The 12,500-nt window shown below is 47.8% G+C and overlaps 1 protein-coding gene across 2 annotated transcripts in view; it reads left to right on the forward strand.

Annotated features, from left to right (window-relative positions):
- The window catches only part of riok3 (RIO kinase 3 (yeast)), a 25,871-nt gene extending 15,877 nt beyond the window's left edge, over positions 1 to 9,994 (forward strand). For both annotated transcript variants that reach the window (XM_031285288.2, XM_035991327.1), the window contains exons 9-13: positions 1,733 to 1,892; positions 3,521 to 3,601; positions 6,699 to 6,788; positions 7,090 to 7,203; positions 9,824 to 9,994. In XM_031285288.2, the coding sequence (XP_031141148.2) occupies positions 1,733 to 1,892; positions 3,521 to 3,601; positions 6,699 to 6,788; positions 7,090 to 7,203; positions 9,824 to 9,937 (559 nt within the window). In that variant the 3' untranslated portion in view covers positions 9,938 to 9,994. The remainder of the gene's footprint in view (positions 1 to 1,732; positions 1,893 to 3,520; positions 3,602 to 6,698; positions 6,789 to 7,089; positions 7,204 to 9,823) is intronic.
- Positions 9,995 to 12,500: the final 2,506 nt, after the last annotated feature.

Genomic DNA, 12,500 nt, shown 5'->3' on the forward strand with positions numbered 1-12,500 from the left:
CTTATTGTGATGTCATTTCTTGGAGTATCTTCAAATGCTTCATATCCCCTAAAAGTTATAAAGTTAATAAACTATAATGATTATTATAAACTCTGGGTACACAAACAACGTTGTCAATGCTTTCGTTAAGGCAGGGGTCACCAACACGGTGCCCGCGGGCACCAGGTAGCCCCCAAGGACCACATGAGTAGCCCTCAGGCCTGTTCTAAAAATGAAAATTGAATATTGATATTATCTGTTTCCCACCTTGTTAAGTCATCGTTGATAATTATTGTGAGAAATCATTAACGTAATCAGTGTCTTCACATAGATGACTATCATTAATCATTAATAATCATATATAACTAAAGGCAAACTGAGCAAATTTGTTATTTCAGAAGAGTGCATCAAACTGGTGGCCCTTCGTATGAGTCAGCACCCATGAAGTAGCTCTCAGTTTCTAAAAGGTTGGTGACCCCTGCGTTAAGGTGTAGAGTCCCTGGTGATACTTGGAGCAAAGTCTCATGTTGTGTCGAGCCTTCTTAGTGGTTTAAAAATAGCGATTTTGAGGCTAGCATAGTAGTGCCCCTAGCACTCCCATTCAAAAGGTCATTTGACCAAAAAACGAGAATACGGTACATCTTAAAAGTGGCGCTTCCGTCCTAAATATGCTTTTAAAGTGCCCATATTATGAAAAAATCACTTTTTCTGGGATTTGGGGTGTTATGTTGTGTCTCTGGTGCTTCCACACACATACAAACTTTGAAAAAAATCCATCCATGCTGTTTAGAGTGAGATACGGTTTCTGAATGTGTCCTGCCTTCAGTCTCTGCGTGAGCTGGTCAAAATCGGCACGGCTTGTGACGTCACAAGCCGAAACGAGCAGGCTAACCGCAACCATTAGCTCGTAGCGTTAGCATGCTAACGCTAGCATGCTACCTCGTTCTCAGTAGCAAAGCACTGCTACAACACACACAAGTTCACCATAACCTACAAAAGAACTACTTACATCACATTACCTCATTTAGAAGTCTCCCAGCTAATCCTGCCTTGTAACTGACTGACGTTGTAGAAACAGCCTTTCTTTTACTGTCTATGGAGCTAGCTAGCTGACATGATCTACATCTGAGCTACTGGGCATGTGCAGTGCAATCAAAGATAGTACAGAAGAAGAAGAAGAAAAGAGGTCTCACTCTGTAGCTAAAACAGAGACCAGCTGAAAAGAGGATCTGCAGCAGTGAGAGAGAGCACTGCAGTACAACAAAAATATGGTGTTTTTTGAAAATTAAATCATGTAAACCTATTCTGGTACAACCTTAAAATACAATTATGAACCTGAAAATGAGCATAATATGGCTGCTTTAAACGAAAGTTTGACAAAGTCTGACAAGTTCACAAAAAGACCCTAGGTTGCATTTTGGCGAGAGTTACGCTTTAATAAATCCAGTCTTGTGCCGACGCTCCGACAAGTAGAAGCCCCGCTGTCTGCGTTTATATTTTAGTGAACTCACAAACCGCAAGAATGAGTCTCGTGTTTGATTTTGCGCGTCGCTCACGTAGGGAGAAGTTCAACCCAATTCAACTCTTGAGGCGGACGTGTGCGTGTGACGAGCACGAACGCGACAGTTTTCACGGGATTGTGCCCGCTTGTCACATCGCCTGTCAAATCCCAGAACGCACGTGCGTTAATCTCAGCCCTAATTTAAAGTTATAAATGTGACGTGTGTGTGTGTGTGTGTGTCTGTGTGCTCAGGATGAAGAAGGCTGAGATTCCCTGTCCGGAGGTGGTGCTGCTGAAGAAACACATCCTGGTGATGTCGTTCATCGGCGAAGACCACGTTCCTGCTCCCAAACTCAAAGACGTCACGCTGAGCTCCGAGGACATGAAGAGCGCCTTCTACCAGGCCCTACATGTACGTACAGCAAGTACTGCTCTATGTACTGTATACGTACTCTCGCTTTGCTAGACCATCCACACACAGCGCTGTAGAGGAGGGTCTGGTTAGTCCACACAGCATTCTGGGATGGGACAAAAACGTGCTCTGGTTTATTGGCATTTCTTTAAGCCAATCACAATCCCTCCCTCTCTCTCTCTCTCCCTCCCTCTCTGTCTCTCTCTCTGTCTCTCTCTCTCCCTCCCTCTCTGTCTCTCTCTGTCTCCCTCGCTCTCTCCCTCTCTCTCTCTCCCTCCCTCTCTGTCTCTCTCTCTGTCTCCCTCGCTCTCTCCCTCTCTCTCTCCCTCTCTCCCTCTCTCTCTCCCTCGCTCTCTCTCTCTCTCTCTGTCTCTCTGCCCCCCCTATCTCTCACTCTCTGTTTCTCTTTTTTTCTCTCTCCCCCTCTCTCTTTCTCTCTGTCTCTCTCCCTCTTTCTCTCTCTCTCCCCCTCTCTCCATCCCTATCACTCTCTCTCTCTCTCTCTCTCTCTCTCTCTCCCTCCCTCCCGCTCTCTCTCTCTCCCTCTCTCTCTGTCTCTCTCTGTCTCTCTCTCTCTGTCTCTCTCTCTCTCTCTGTGTCTCCCTCGCTCTCTCCCTCTCTCTCTGTCTCTCTCTCTCCCTCTCTCTCTGTCTCTCTCTGTCTCTCTCTCTCTGTCTCTCTCTCTCTCTCTGTGTCTCCCTCGCTCTCTCCCTCTCTCTCCCTCTCTCTCTCTCTCTCTCTCTGTCTCTCTGCCCCCCCTATCTCTCACTCTGTTTCTCTTTTTTTCTCTCTCTCCCTCTCTCTTTCTCTCTGTCTCTCTCCCTCTTTCTCCCTCTCTCTCCATCCCTATCTCTCTCTCTCTCCCTCCCGCTCTCTCTCTGTCTCTCCCTCTCTCTGTCTCTCTCTCTCTCTCTCTGTTTGGAAACATAAGAGTGTTTCTTAGTGCTACAGTACAGGTGCTTAGAGGTTTTTAGTAGGGATGTCCAGATCCGATCACGTGATCGGAAATCGGGCCCGATCACGTGGTTTCAGACTCGATCGAATCGGACGTTACCTCCCGATCAGGACTGGGATATATATGTATGTATATATATATATTCTCATTATTTTTTAACACATCTATAGTTATGCGGTGGCCCAGAGTTAGACCCTTTTGACTCCACACAGAAACAGCAACGCGTGCAGCATGACATCACTTTGTTGCAGAGACGCTATTGGTTAAATGCCGGCAAAGTAGAACACGGAAGCAGCTTGAAGCGGAGAGCGCGAGTATGTCTGCGGTCTGGAGGTATTATAAAGTTGATGACAACAACATTGCCGTAGCAAACTGTGAGATATGTAACAGAAGTGCTCTGTTTGTTAACAGAGTTGTTGAATGTTAAAATAAGGTGAATTAAATAAAAAATAAGGAACATCCTGGATCTGTTTTTTCGCTCTTCTTTATTCTTTTTTTATATATTATAGAAGTATCGGATCGGGACTCGGTATCGGTAGATACTCAAAATCAAATGACTCGGACTCGAGGGCAAAAAACCTGATCGGGACATCCCTAGTTTTTAGTGCTATAATGCTATGTTATTGTTTGTAAAACTACCTGTGTGTGTGTGTGTGTGTGTGTGTGTGTGTAGCTGATGCAGCAGTTGTATCAGGAGTGTAATCTGGTTCATGCTGATCTCAGCGAATACAACATGCTGTGGCACAAAGGAAAGGTATGACATCTTTCTTTTCTTCAACCAGTTAACTGCTGTTCTTCATCCTATCTTGATCCATTAACTATTTCATTCCTTCAGCATTCCTTAAAGCAGCCATATTATGCTCATTTTCAGGTTCATAATTGTATTTTAAGGTTGTACCAGAATAGGTTTACATGGTTTAATTTTCAAAAAACACCATATTTTTGTTGTACTGCACCGCTCTCTCTCACTGCTGCAGATCCTCTTTTCAGCTGGTCTCTGTTTTAGCTACAGAGTGAGACCTCTTTTCTTCTTCTTCTTCTGTACTATCTTTGATTGCACTCGCACATGTGCAGTAGCTCAGATGTAGATCATGTCAGCTAGCTAGCTCCATAGACAGTAAAAGAAAGGCTGTTTCTACAACTTCAGTCAGTTACAAGGCAGGATTAGCTGGGAGACTTCTAAATGAGGGCGCACATGGAAGTAGTTCTTTTGTAGATTATGGTGAACTTGTGTGTGTTGTAGCAGTGCTTTGCTATTGAGAATGAGGTAGCATGCTAGCGTTAGCATGCTAGCGTTAGCATTAGCGTTAGCATGCTGACGCTACGAGCTAATGGTTGTGGTTAGCCTGCTCGTTTCGGCTTGTGACGTCACAAGCCGTGCCGATTTTGAACAGCTCACCCAGAGACTGAAGGCAGGACACATTCAGAAACCGTATCTCACTCTAAACAGCATGGATGGATTTATTTCAAAGTTTGTATGTGTGTGGAAGCACCAGAGACACAACATAACACCCCAAATCCCAGAAAAAGTGTTTTTTTCATAATATGGGCACTTTAAGGCCCTAACGCACTGAAAGCGTCTGACGCATGCGTTTTGGAAGTACACCTTTTGTTTTAAATGGCCGAACACACCAAGAAGCGTACCAAATCGACCTTGTTTCGATTTTGGGAGCATCAAACCAGCGACCAAAGCTGTTTTTCTGCACCCACACCACATGTTTAGAGAGTTACTATGCCCATACAACACGTTCTCACTCCCATCGCGTAAAATACGGACGCTTGGTCAGGCGCCTTTGGCGTTGTTATTGACGCTAAAAGTAGAGCTAGGCAATATATCGATATTATATCGATATGGTGATATGAGACTAGATATCGTCTTAGATCTTGGATATCGTAATATGGCATAAGTGGTGTCTTTTCCTGGTTTTAAAGGCTGCATTACAGTAAAGTGATGTCATTTTCTGAACTTACCAGACTGTTGTAACTGTTCTATTATTTGCCTTTACCCACTTAGTCATTATATCCACATTATCCATCCACTGATGATTATTTATGTAAAATCTCATTGTGTAAATATTTTGTGAAAGCACCAATAGTCAACACTACATTATCGTTGCGGTATCGATTTCGAGGTATTTGGTCAAAAATATCATGATATTTGATTTTCTCCACATCGCCCAGCCCTAGCTAAAAGTCTCCTTTTAGCGTCATATCTAAACGTGCTTTATCTAAACGCGCTGGGTCGGGACTATTGGCGTCACTTTTGACGCAGTTAGGTTAAGGAAAAGGTCGTGGGTGGGCTTATTAAAGGTACGTTTCCATGACACGAACGGGACAGTTGGGTTTAGGAAACGATCCCCGGTCTCCTGGGTGAAAGTCCTGTGATGTTTGACCCATCCACCCCCCCAACCAACCTCACTATGCGGATTTTCGGCCTTTCATACTACTCTCTCGTAGTCGCTCTTAGTGCTACGTCATCTTCCAGCGTGTGTAGCTGCTGCTCTCCCCGGTGCGTTCTACACACACGCTGAAGGGCGCTTTTTGCGTCGTTTCTGACGCTCACAACCACTGTCCAAACGTCCGTATTTTAGGAGTTCGGAGTGAGAACGGGTTGGCCTATAAGCTTCTTCTGTAGCCTTTACTAATTGTTAAAAAGTGAAAATGTATGATTTATATATGTCTTAATATCATTAAAAAAATAAAAATGACAGGTCATAATACGCTAGACCGGGGTTTTCAAACATTTTTGTCTGTGTGGACCACTATTTGTAATCAAGAATTTTTGCGGACCACCTCATAATATACAAAATAAAATATGTCTACACACAGTCCTACCTGAATTAATCTGCACCTCTTAATAGGCATACTAGCACTAAAACTATAACTGGTCATCTCATCAGTACAACAGGCTCGTTAAAAGAAAGTTTACTGCGAACAACGGCTGACACTTATTTCATTTATTTATTTACTCAAGCGTCCGAGGGCATAATCACGTTCATTTGAACAACTTATGGCTTATTTCCATAGCAATGGAGTATTAAATCTATACAGTAATAAGAACACTTGCATATAGTCAAAATTTCAAAACCTTTGGCAATTTTAAGGGATTATCAATCTTCAGAGTTTGGACTTGAATGTCACGGCCGAGCGCCACTAGCCTATTTTAGTAATCACACAATAACATGACAACATTTTATATCAATATACATATTCTTAATTTTGAAGGTTAAAAAACTATTATTTTATATTTTATTTTGCTTTTCCACGGACCGCCTGCAGTACCCTCACGGACCACTAGTGGGTTTGGGAATGACTGCGCTAGATTATGACTGAAGTTTGGGATAAAGTCTAATGCAACCACTGATAGAGGTATCTGTAATGTACAAAACATTTGACTAAAAGCCACCTTTTCTAAAATACTGCTAGCTCCGTGGTGTTGACGCTTCAGACCTGATGCCTGCAGTGCACCATGGGAGCGTCAGTTATCGCTGTCAGTGCGTTTGGGCCTTTAAAGCAATCTTCCATCCTTCCTCGTATCCGTCCTCCTTTTACCTTTTCTAAATGCACCATCCTTTTCCCTCTCTTCTATCTTTTATTCTACCCCTCCCACCTGTCCTTTTTACTCCCCTCTGCTCCTACCTTCCCTTATTTCTTCCTCCATTTCTCTTTCCTCTCTTCCTCCCTCACTTTGTTTGTTACTTCATTGATTCTTTCCTCTTTGCACAAACGTGTGTGTGTGTGTGTGTGTGTGTGTGTGTGTGTGTGTGTGTGTGTGTGTGTGTGTGTGTGTGTGTGTGTGTGTGTGTGTGTGTGTGTGTGTGTGTGTGTGTGTGTGTGTGTGTGCGCTGTAGGTGTGGTTGATTGACGTGAGTCAGTCCATCGAGCCCACCCATCCTCACGCCTTGGAGTTCCTCTTCAGAGACTGCAGGAATGTTTCCACGGTAACGGCTAGTTTTATCTTACACATGCAGCTTTAAATTAAAGATGGATGGATGGACTTTATTAATCCCAAACTGGGGAATTTACAAGTTACAAGGACATACACACATACTCACTCACTGACATACAGAAAATACAAGAAAGATACAAAAAAATAACAGATTAGATGAAAAGATATATAATGATTCGCGTGAAGATTTCTGCTCCAAAATATTTTTTTGTTCAACATAGAAAGTGTGTGTGTGTGTGTGTGTGTGTGTGTGTGTGTGTGTGTGTGTGTGTGTGTGTGTGTGTGTCCCACAGTTCTTCCAGAAGAGAGGAGTGATCGAGGCGATGAGTGTGTACGAGCTTTTCAACGCTGTGAGCGGACTGAATATCCCCATTGGTGAAGAGGATGAGGCCGAGTTTATTGCTGAGGTAACACTCTCTCTCTCTCACACACACACACACACACACACACACACACACACACACACACACACGCACACGCGCACACACACACACACACACACACACACACACAGTCGATTGTAAAAGCCACAAACTTAGCAGAAAAAACCCCTTAAAGAGACCCTATTACACTCCATCTATCTCCATATTTGTACTCTGGGGGTCTCCTATAATATAATATAATATATAAATAGATTTACATGCTTTGATGCTAGTGCAAAGTTAACACCAGGAAGTTAACTAGATTGTATAGCCAATCTGTGTCCATGCAACAAACCTATTGTGTTTGAACTGTTTTAACTTTGATAGTTAGTGTTGGGAACGCTGTGAACTCCATGAAAATATATTTTTTAAAGAAACAAACACCTGAAGCACCAGTTAAACTCTCTCTCTGTCTCTCTCTCTCTCTCTCTCTCTCTCTCTCTCTCTCTCTCTCTCTCTCTCTCTCTCTCTCTGTCTCTCTGTCTCTCTGTCTCTCTCTCTCTCTGTCTCTCTCTCTCTCTCTGTCTCGCTCTCTCTCTGTCTCTCTCTGTCTCTCTCTCTGTCTCTCTCTCTCTCTCTCTCTCTCTCTGTCTCTCTCTGTCTGTCTCTCTGTCTCTCTCTCTCTCTGTCTCTCTCTCTCTCTCTCTGTCTGTCTCTGTCTCTGTCTCTCTCTCTCTGTCTGTCTCTCTGTCTCTCTGTCTCTCTCTCTCTCTCTCTGTCTCTCTCTCTCTATCTGTTCTCTCTCTCTATCTCTCTCTATCTCTTCTCCTCCTCTCTCTCTGCTCTCTCTCATCTCTCTGTCTCTCTCTCTCGTCTGGTCTCTCTCTCGTTCTTCTCTTCTCTCTCTCACTCTCTCTCTCTCTTTTTCTCACTCTCTCTCTCTTTTTCTCACTCTCTCTCTCTGTCTCTCTCTCTCTCTCTCTTTTTCTCACTCTCTCTCTCTCTTTTTCTCACTCTCTCTCTCTCTCTGTCTCTCTCTCTCTTTTTCTCTCTCTCTCTTTCTCTCTCTCTCTCTCTCTTTTTCTCACTCTCTCTCTCTCTCTCTCTCTCTTTTCTCTCTCCTCTCTCTCCTCTCTCTTCTCTCTCTCTCTTTTCTCTCTCTCTCTCTCTCGCTGTCTGTCTCTCTCTCTCTCTCGCTCTCTTCTTCTCACTCTTCTCTCGCTCCTACTTTCTCTCACTCTCCCTCTCTTCTCTCTATCTCCTCCACCTCCTCTCCCTCTCTCTCTCTCTCTCTCCTCTCTCTCTTCTCTCTCATCACCTCTCCTCCCCTCTCCCATCTCTCCTCTCCTCTCTCACTCTCATCTCTACTCTCTCTCTCTCCCGTCTTGCTCTCCGCCTTCCCTCTCTTTCTACTCACTCCTCTCCTCCTCCTCTCCCCCTCATCTCTCTCGCCCTCCCTCTCCTTCTCCTCTCTCTCTCTCCTCAACCCTCTCTCTCCCTCCCCTCCTCACTCTCTCTCCTCTCCTCCTCCTCCCTCCTCTTCCCCTCCTCTCTCCTCTCTCCTCCCCCTCCTCTCCTCTCCTCACCTCCCTCCCCTCCTCTCTCTCTCTCTCTCTCCTCTCCACTCTCCCTCCCCCTCTCCCTTCTCCTCTCCCCTCCCTCTCTCGCTCCTCTCCCTCTCTCCTCCCCCACTCCCTCCTCCCCCCTTCCTCCCCCCCCCTCTCCTCCTCTCCCCCCTCTCTCTCCGCCTCTCCCCCTCTCCTCTCACTCCAATCCCTCTCCCCTCTCTTCTCCCCTTCTTCCTCTCTCTCCTCTCTCTCTTCCTCCCTCTCCCCCTCTCTTCCCCCCCCCCTCTCCCTTCCACCCTATTCCACTCCACTCTCTCCTCTCCTCTCCTCTCCCCTCCCTCTCCCCTCCTTCCATCGCTCTCTCTTCTCACTCTCACTCTCTCCTCTCTTTTCTCTCCCTCTCCTCACCTCTCTCTGTCCCCTCCCCCTCCTCCTCTCTCTTTCTCCCCCTCCCCTCCTCTCTCTCTCGTCCTCTCCTCCCCCTTCCTCTTCTCCCCCTCCTCGCAGCCCTCCTCTCTCGCTCTCTTCTCCTCCTCCTCTCCCCTCCTCTCCTCACTTTCCTCTCCCCCTCCCCTCCTCCTCCTCTCCTCTCTCCGCCCTCTCCCTCCCTCTCCTCCCCACCCCTCCGCCTCCCCCCTCTCCCTCCTCCCTTCCTCCCCCTCTCTCCCCTCCTCCACCCCATCTCCTCTAATCCCTTCTCTCTCTCTCCCCCTCACCCTCCTCCCCTCCCTCGCTATCCCTCTCCTTCCACCCCGCTCTCCTCTCCACTCCTCCCACCCCATCACTCCTCTCCTCCTCCTCCACACCCCCCCCCCTCCCTCTTCTCTATCTCTCCCCACTCTCCTCATCTCTCTCTCCCTCTCTCCTCTCCTCTCTCTCCTCCCTCTCTCTCTCCTCTCACCTCTCTCTCCCTCCCCCTCCTCTCCTCTCCCCCCTCCCTCTCTCTCTCTCTCTCTCTTCTTCTCCCCCCCCTCTCGCCAATCTCTCTCCCTCACTCTCACTCTCCTATCTCTCGCTCTCTCTCTCTCCCCCTCCCTCTCTCCCCCCCTCTCCCTCTCCCCCCCTCTCCCCCCTCTCTCTCTCTCTCTCTGTGACAGATTGTGGCGTTGGAGAAGAGGAATGAGGATCACGTGCAGCGGCGTGGGAAGAAAAGCTTCCCGGTAGCCTCTAGAGACGGCGACCCTCCTTTAATACCCGACGCTGATGACTAACGCCCGCCCGGCTCGCTCTCTCTTCACGATCCCGCCGTGTTGAAAATGCTGTAAAAAGAGGAGATGAATAATGGAGGAGGCCCCGCGCCTCCCCCACCTCCAACCATCCAACCATCCCACCACCTGCCTCCTTTAAAACGGGCAGGACGGAGCGCCTCCTCCTGGCTGCAGGAGGGAGGAGTTTCACCGGGCTGTATGTTGAAGTCAGAGCGTCCTGAGAGGCACCGTCAGGGTTTTCTCAAGTCCCGCTAATATCGGCCCACGCGATAGTCATTATTGTGTGTGTTTTTGTAAGAAGAATCGCAGTAAAAACAGGTAAAGCTTCTCGCACAGGACCTCTTTTATCCGGCTGGATGAAAGTTACACTCTTAGAGGTTTATTTTAAATCCTAAATTTGTGAAGAAGCCACTGATGTCAGGCTGAATTTGGGGGAAATGAGGGTGAAAAGACACAGAAGACAACAAAGACTTTATCTCTTTTTTTTTTTTTAGGGTGTTAAAAGAAAAGCATATTGGGTTTAATAATGTCATCCTGTAGCTTCAGCGTGGTGTAAGAACACACAGAAGAAGATTTGAAGCTACATCCTGAGAAAGATAACAGATTAGCAGGATTATTATGGAACCCACGCAACTTCTAGGCAAGACCCGCCTACTATTGGCCAGGCGTCCATGCTTACGCTAGGTAACGTAACCCGATTTGTTCAGGTCCTATCCGCTGACCAGTTGGCTTTGCTAACCTTAACCACTCGAGGTCAGTGCCTAACCCCGACCAATCAGGCTGCTTCGTAGGGCGGGACTTAGAAGTTACGTGAGATTCATAATAACGCAGATTTGTCGGTTGAATATCAGCCGTAAAAACAATTGGTGGCTGATCCAGATGTTGCTTTTTAAAGCCAAAACTTATATTATGCTGATGTTTTGGTGCATCTAAACGGAAAGAAAACGTCTCCCACTTTATCTTTCTCTGTCTTCATTCTCTCTCTCTTCCTCTCCCTCTCCTCCTCTCCCCTCTCACTTCTCGCTCCTCAGCTCCCTCCCCTCTCACCTCTCTCCACCTCTCTCTCTCTCCTATCCTCCTCTCTCTCTCTCCTCTCTCTACTCCACCCCCTTCTCCTTCTCTCTCTCTCTGCTCTCCCTCTCTCTCCTCGCTCCTCCTCTCTCCTCTCTCAGCCTCTCTCCCCCCCCCTCCTCACCACCTCTTCTCTCTCCTCCTCTCTCTCCTCCTCTCTCCCTCCTATCTCTCTCTCCTCTCTCCACACCACCCACACCCCCCCCCCCACCCCCCCCCCATCCTCTCCACACTCCCCCCTCTCTCTCTCCTCTCCCTCCTCCTCTCTATCCTCCTCGTCTCTCCTCCATCTCTCCTCTCCCTCTCTCTCCTGCTCCTCGCCTCCTCAGCGTCCCCCCTCCACCTCTCTCTCCCTCTCCCTTCTCTCCTCTCTCTCCCCTCCCCTTCCACTCTCTCAGCCTCCAATCTCTCATCTCTCCCTCCCTACCCTTCACTCTCTCCTCCCCCTCCCCTGCTCCTCATCACTCCTCTCTACTCTCCCATCTCCCCTCTCCCTCCCCGCATACTCATCACTCAGACCTCCTCCCCTCTGCTCTCTCTCTCTCTCTCTCTCATCTCTCCCTCATCTTCTCTCCCCTCTCTCTCTCTCCTCCTCTCTCCCTCTCCTCCGTCTATCCTCGATCACACTCCACACCCTCTCCCTCTCCTCTCTCACTCTCTCTCGTCCTCCCCTCCATCTCATCTCTCTCCTCTCTCTCTCCTCTCTCTCCCCCTCTCTCCACACACCTTCATCTCTCTCTCCTCCTCCTCATCCGCCCTCTCACTCTCACTCTCTCTCTCTCTCTCTCTCTCTTCTCTCTCCTCTCATCTCTCCTCAGCTCTCTCTCCTCCGCCCCCTCACTCCCTCTCCATCTCTCCTCCACCTCTCCTCTCCCTCTCTCTCTCTCCCTTCCTCTCCCCACCCTTCTCTCTCTCTCCTCTCTCTCCTCATCTCTCAATTCTCTCTCTCTCTGCTCTTCTCTCTCTCCCTCTCCCCCTCCCCTCCCCCTCCTCTCCCAACCCTTCTCCCCTCCCTCTCCCACCCTCCCTCTCCTCCCTCTCTCCTCTCTCTCTCTCTCTCTCTCTCTCTCCTCCTCTCTCTCTCTCTCCCCTCTTCTCTCCCCCTCCCTCTCCTCCCCCCTCTCCCCCCCCTCCCATGTTTTATTTCATGTGAATTGCCTGTAAGGGATGCATTGATGTCCAATCTCACAATTTTAATGCATTGTCAATTTTCCCAGTCGGGAACTAATTTTTCCGATTATTCCGACACCACAGGAATGCAGCAAAAATGCCCTAAACTCACAGGGCCCTATCTTGCACCCGGCACAGCGCGGCACAAAGCCAGACGCAAGTGTCTTTGCTATTTTAAGACCGTCCAGCGCCCACGTCGTTTGAATAGCAAATGCACCTGCACCCATCTTTGCGTCCATGGGCGTGCTGGTCTTACAGGGAGGTGTGTTCAGGTGCATTCTGGGCGTGCTGGTCTTACAGGGAGGTGTGTTCAGGTGCATTCTGG

This window comes from Sander lucioperca, chromosome 14 (genome assembly GCF_008315115.2).
Source record: "Sander lucioperca isolate FBNREF2018 chromosome 14, SLUC_FBN_1.2, whole genome shotgun sequence".
NCBI classification, from domain to species: domain Eukaryota; kingdom Metazoa; phylum Chordata; class Actinopteri; order Perciformes; family Percidae; genus Sander; species Sander lucioperca.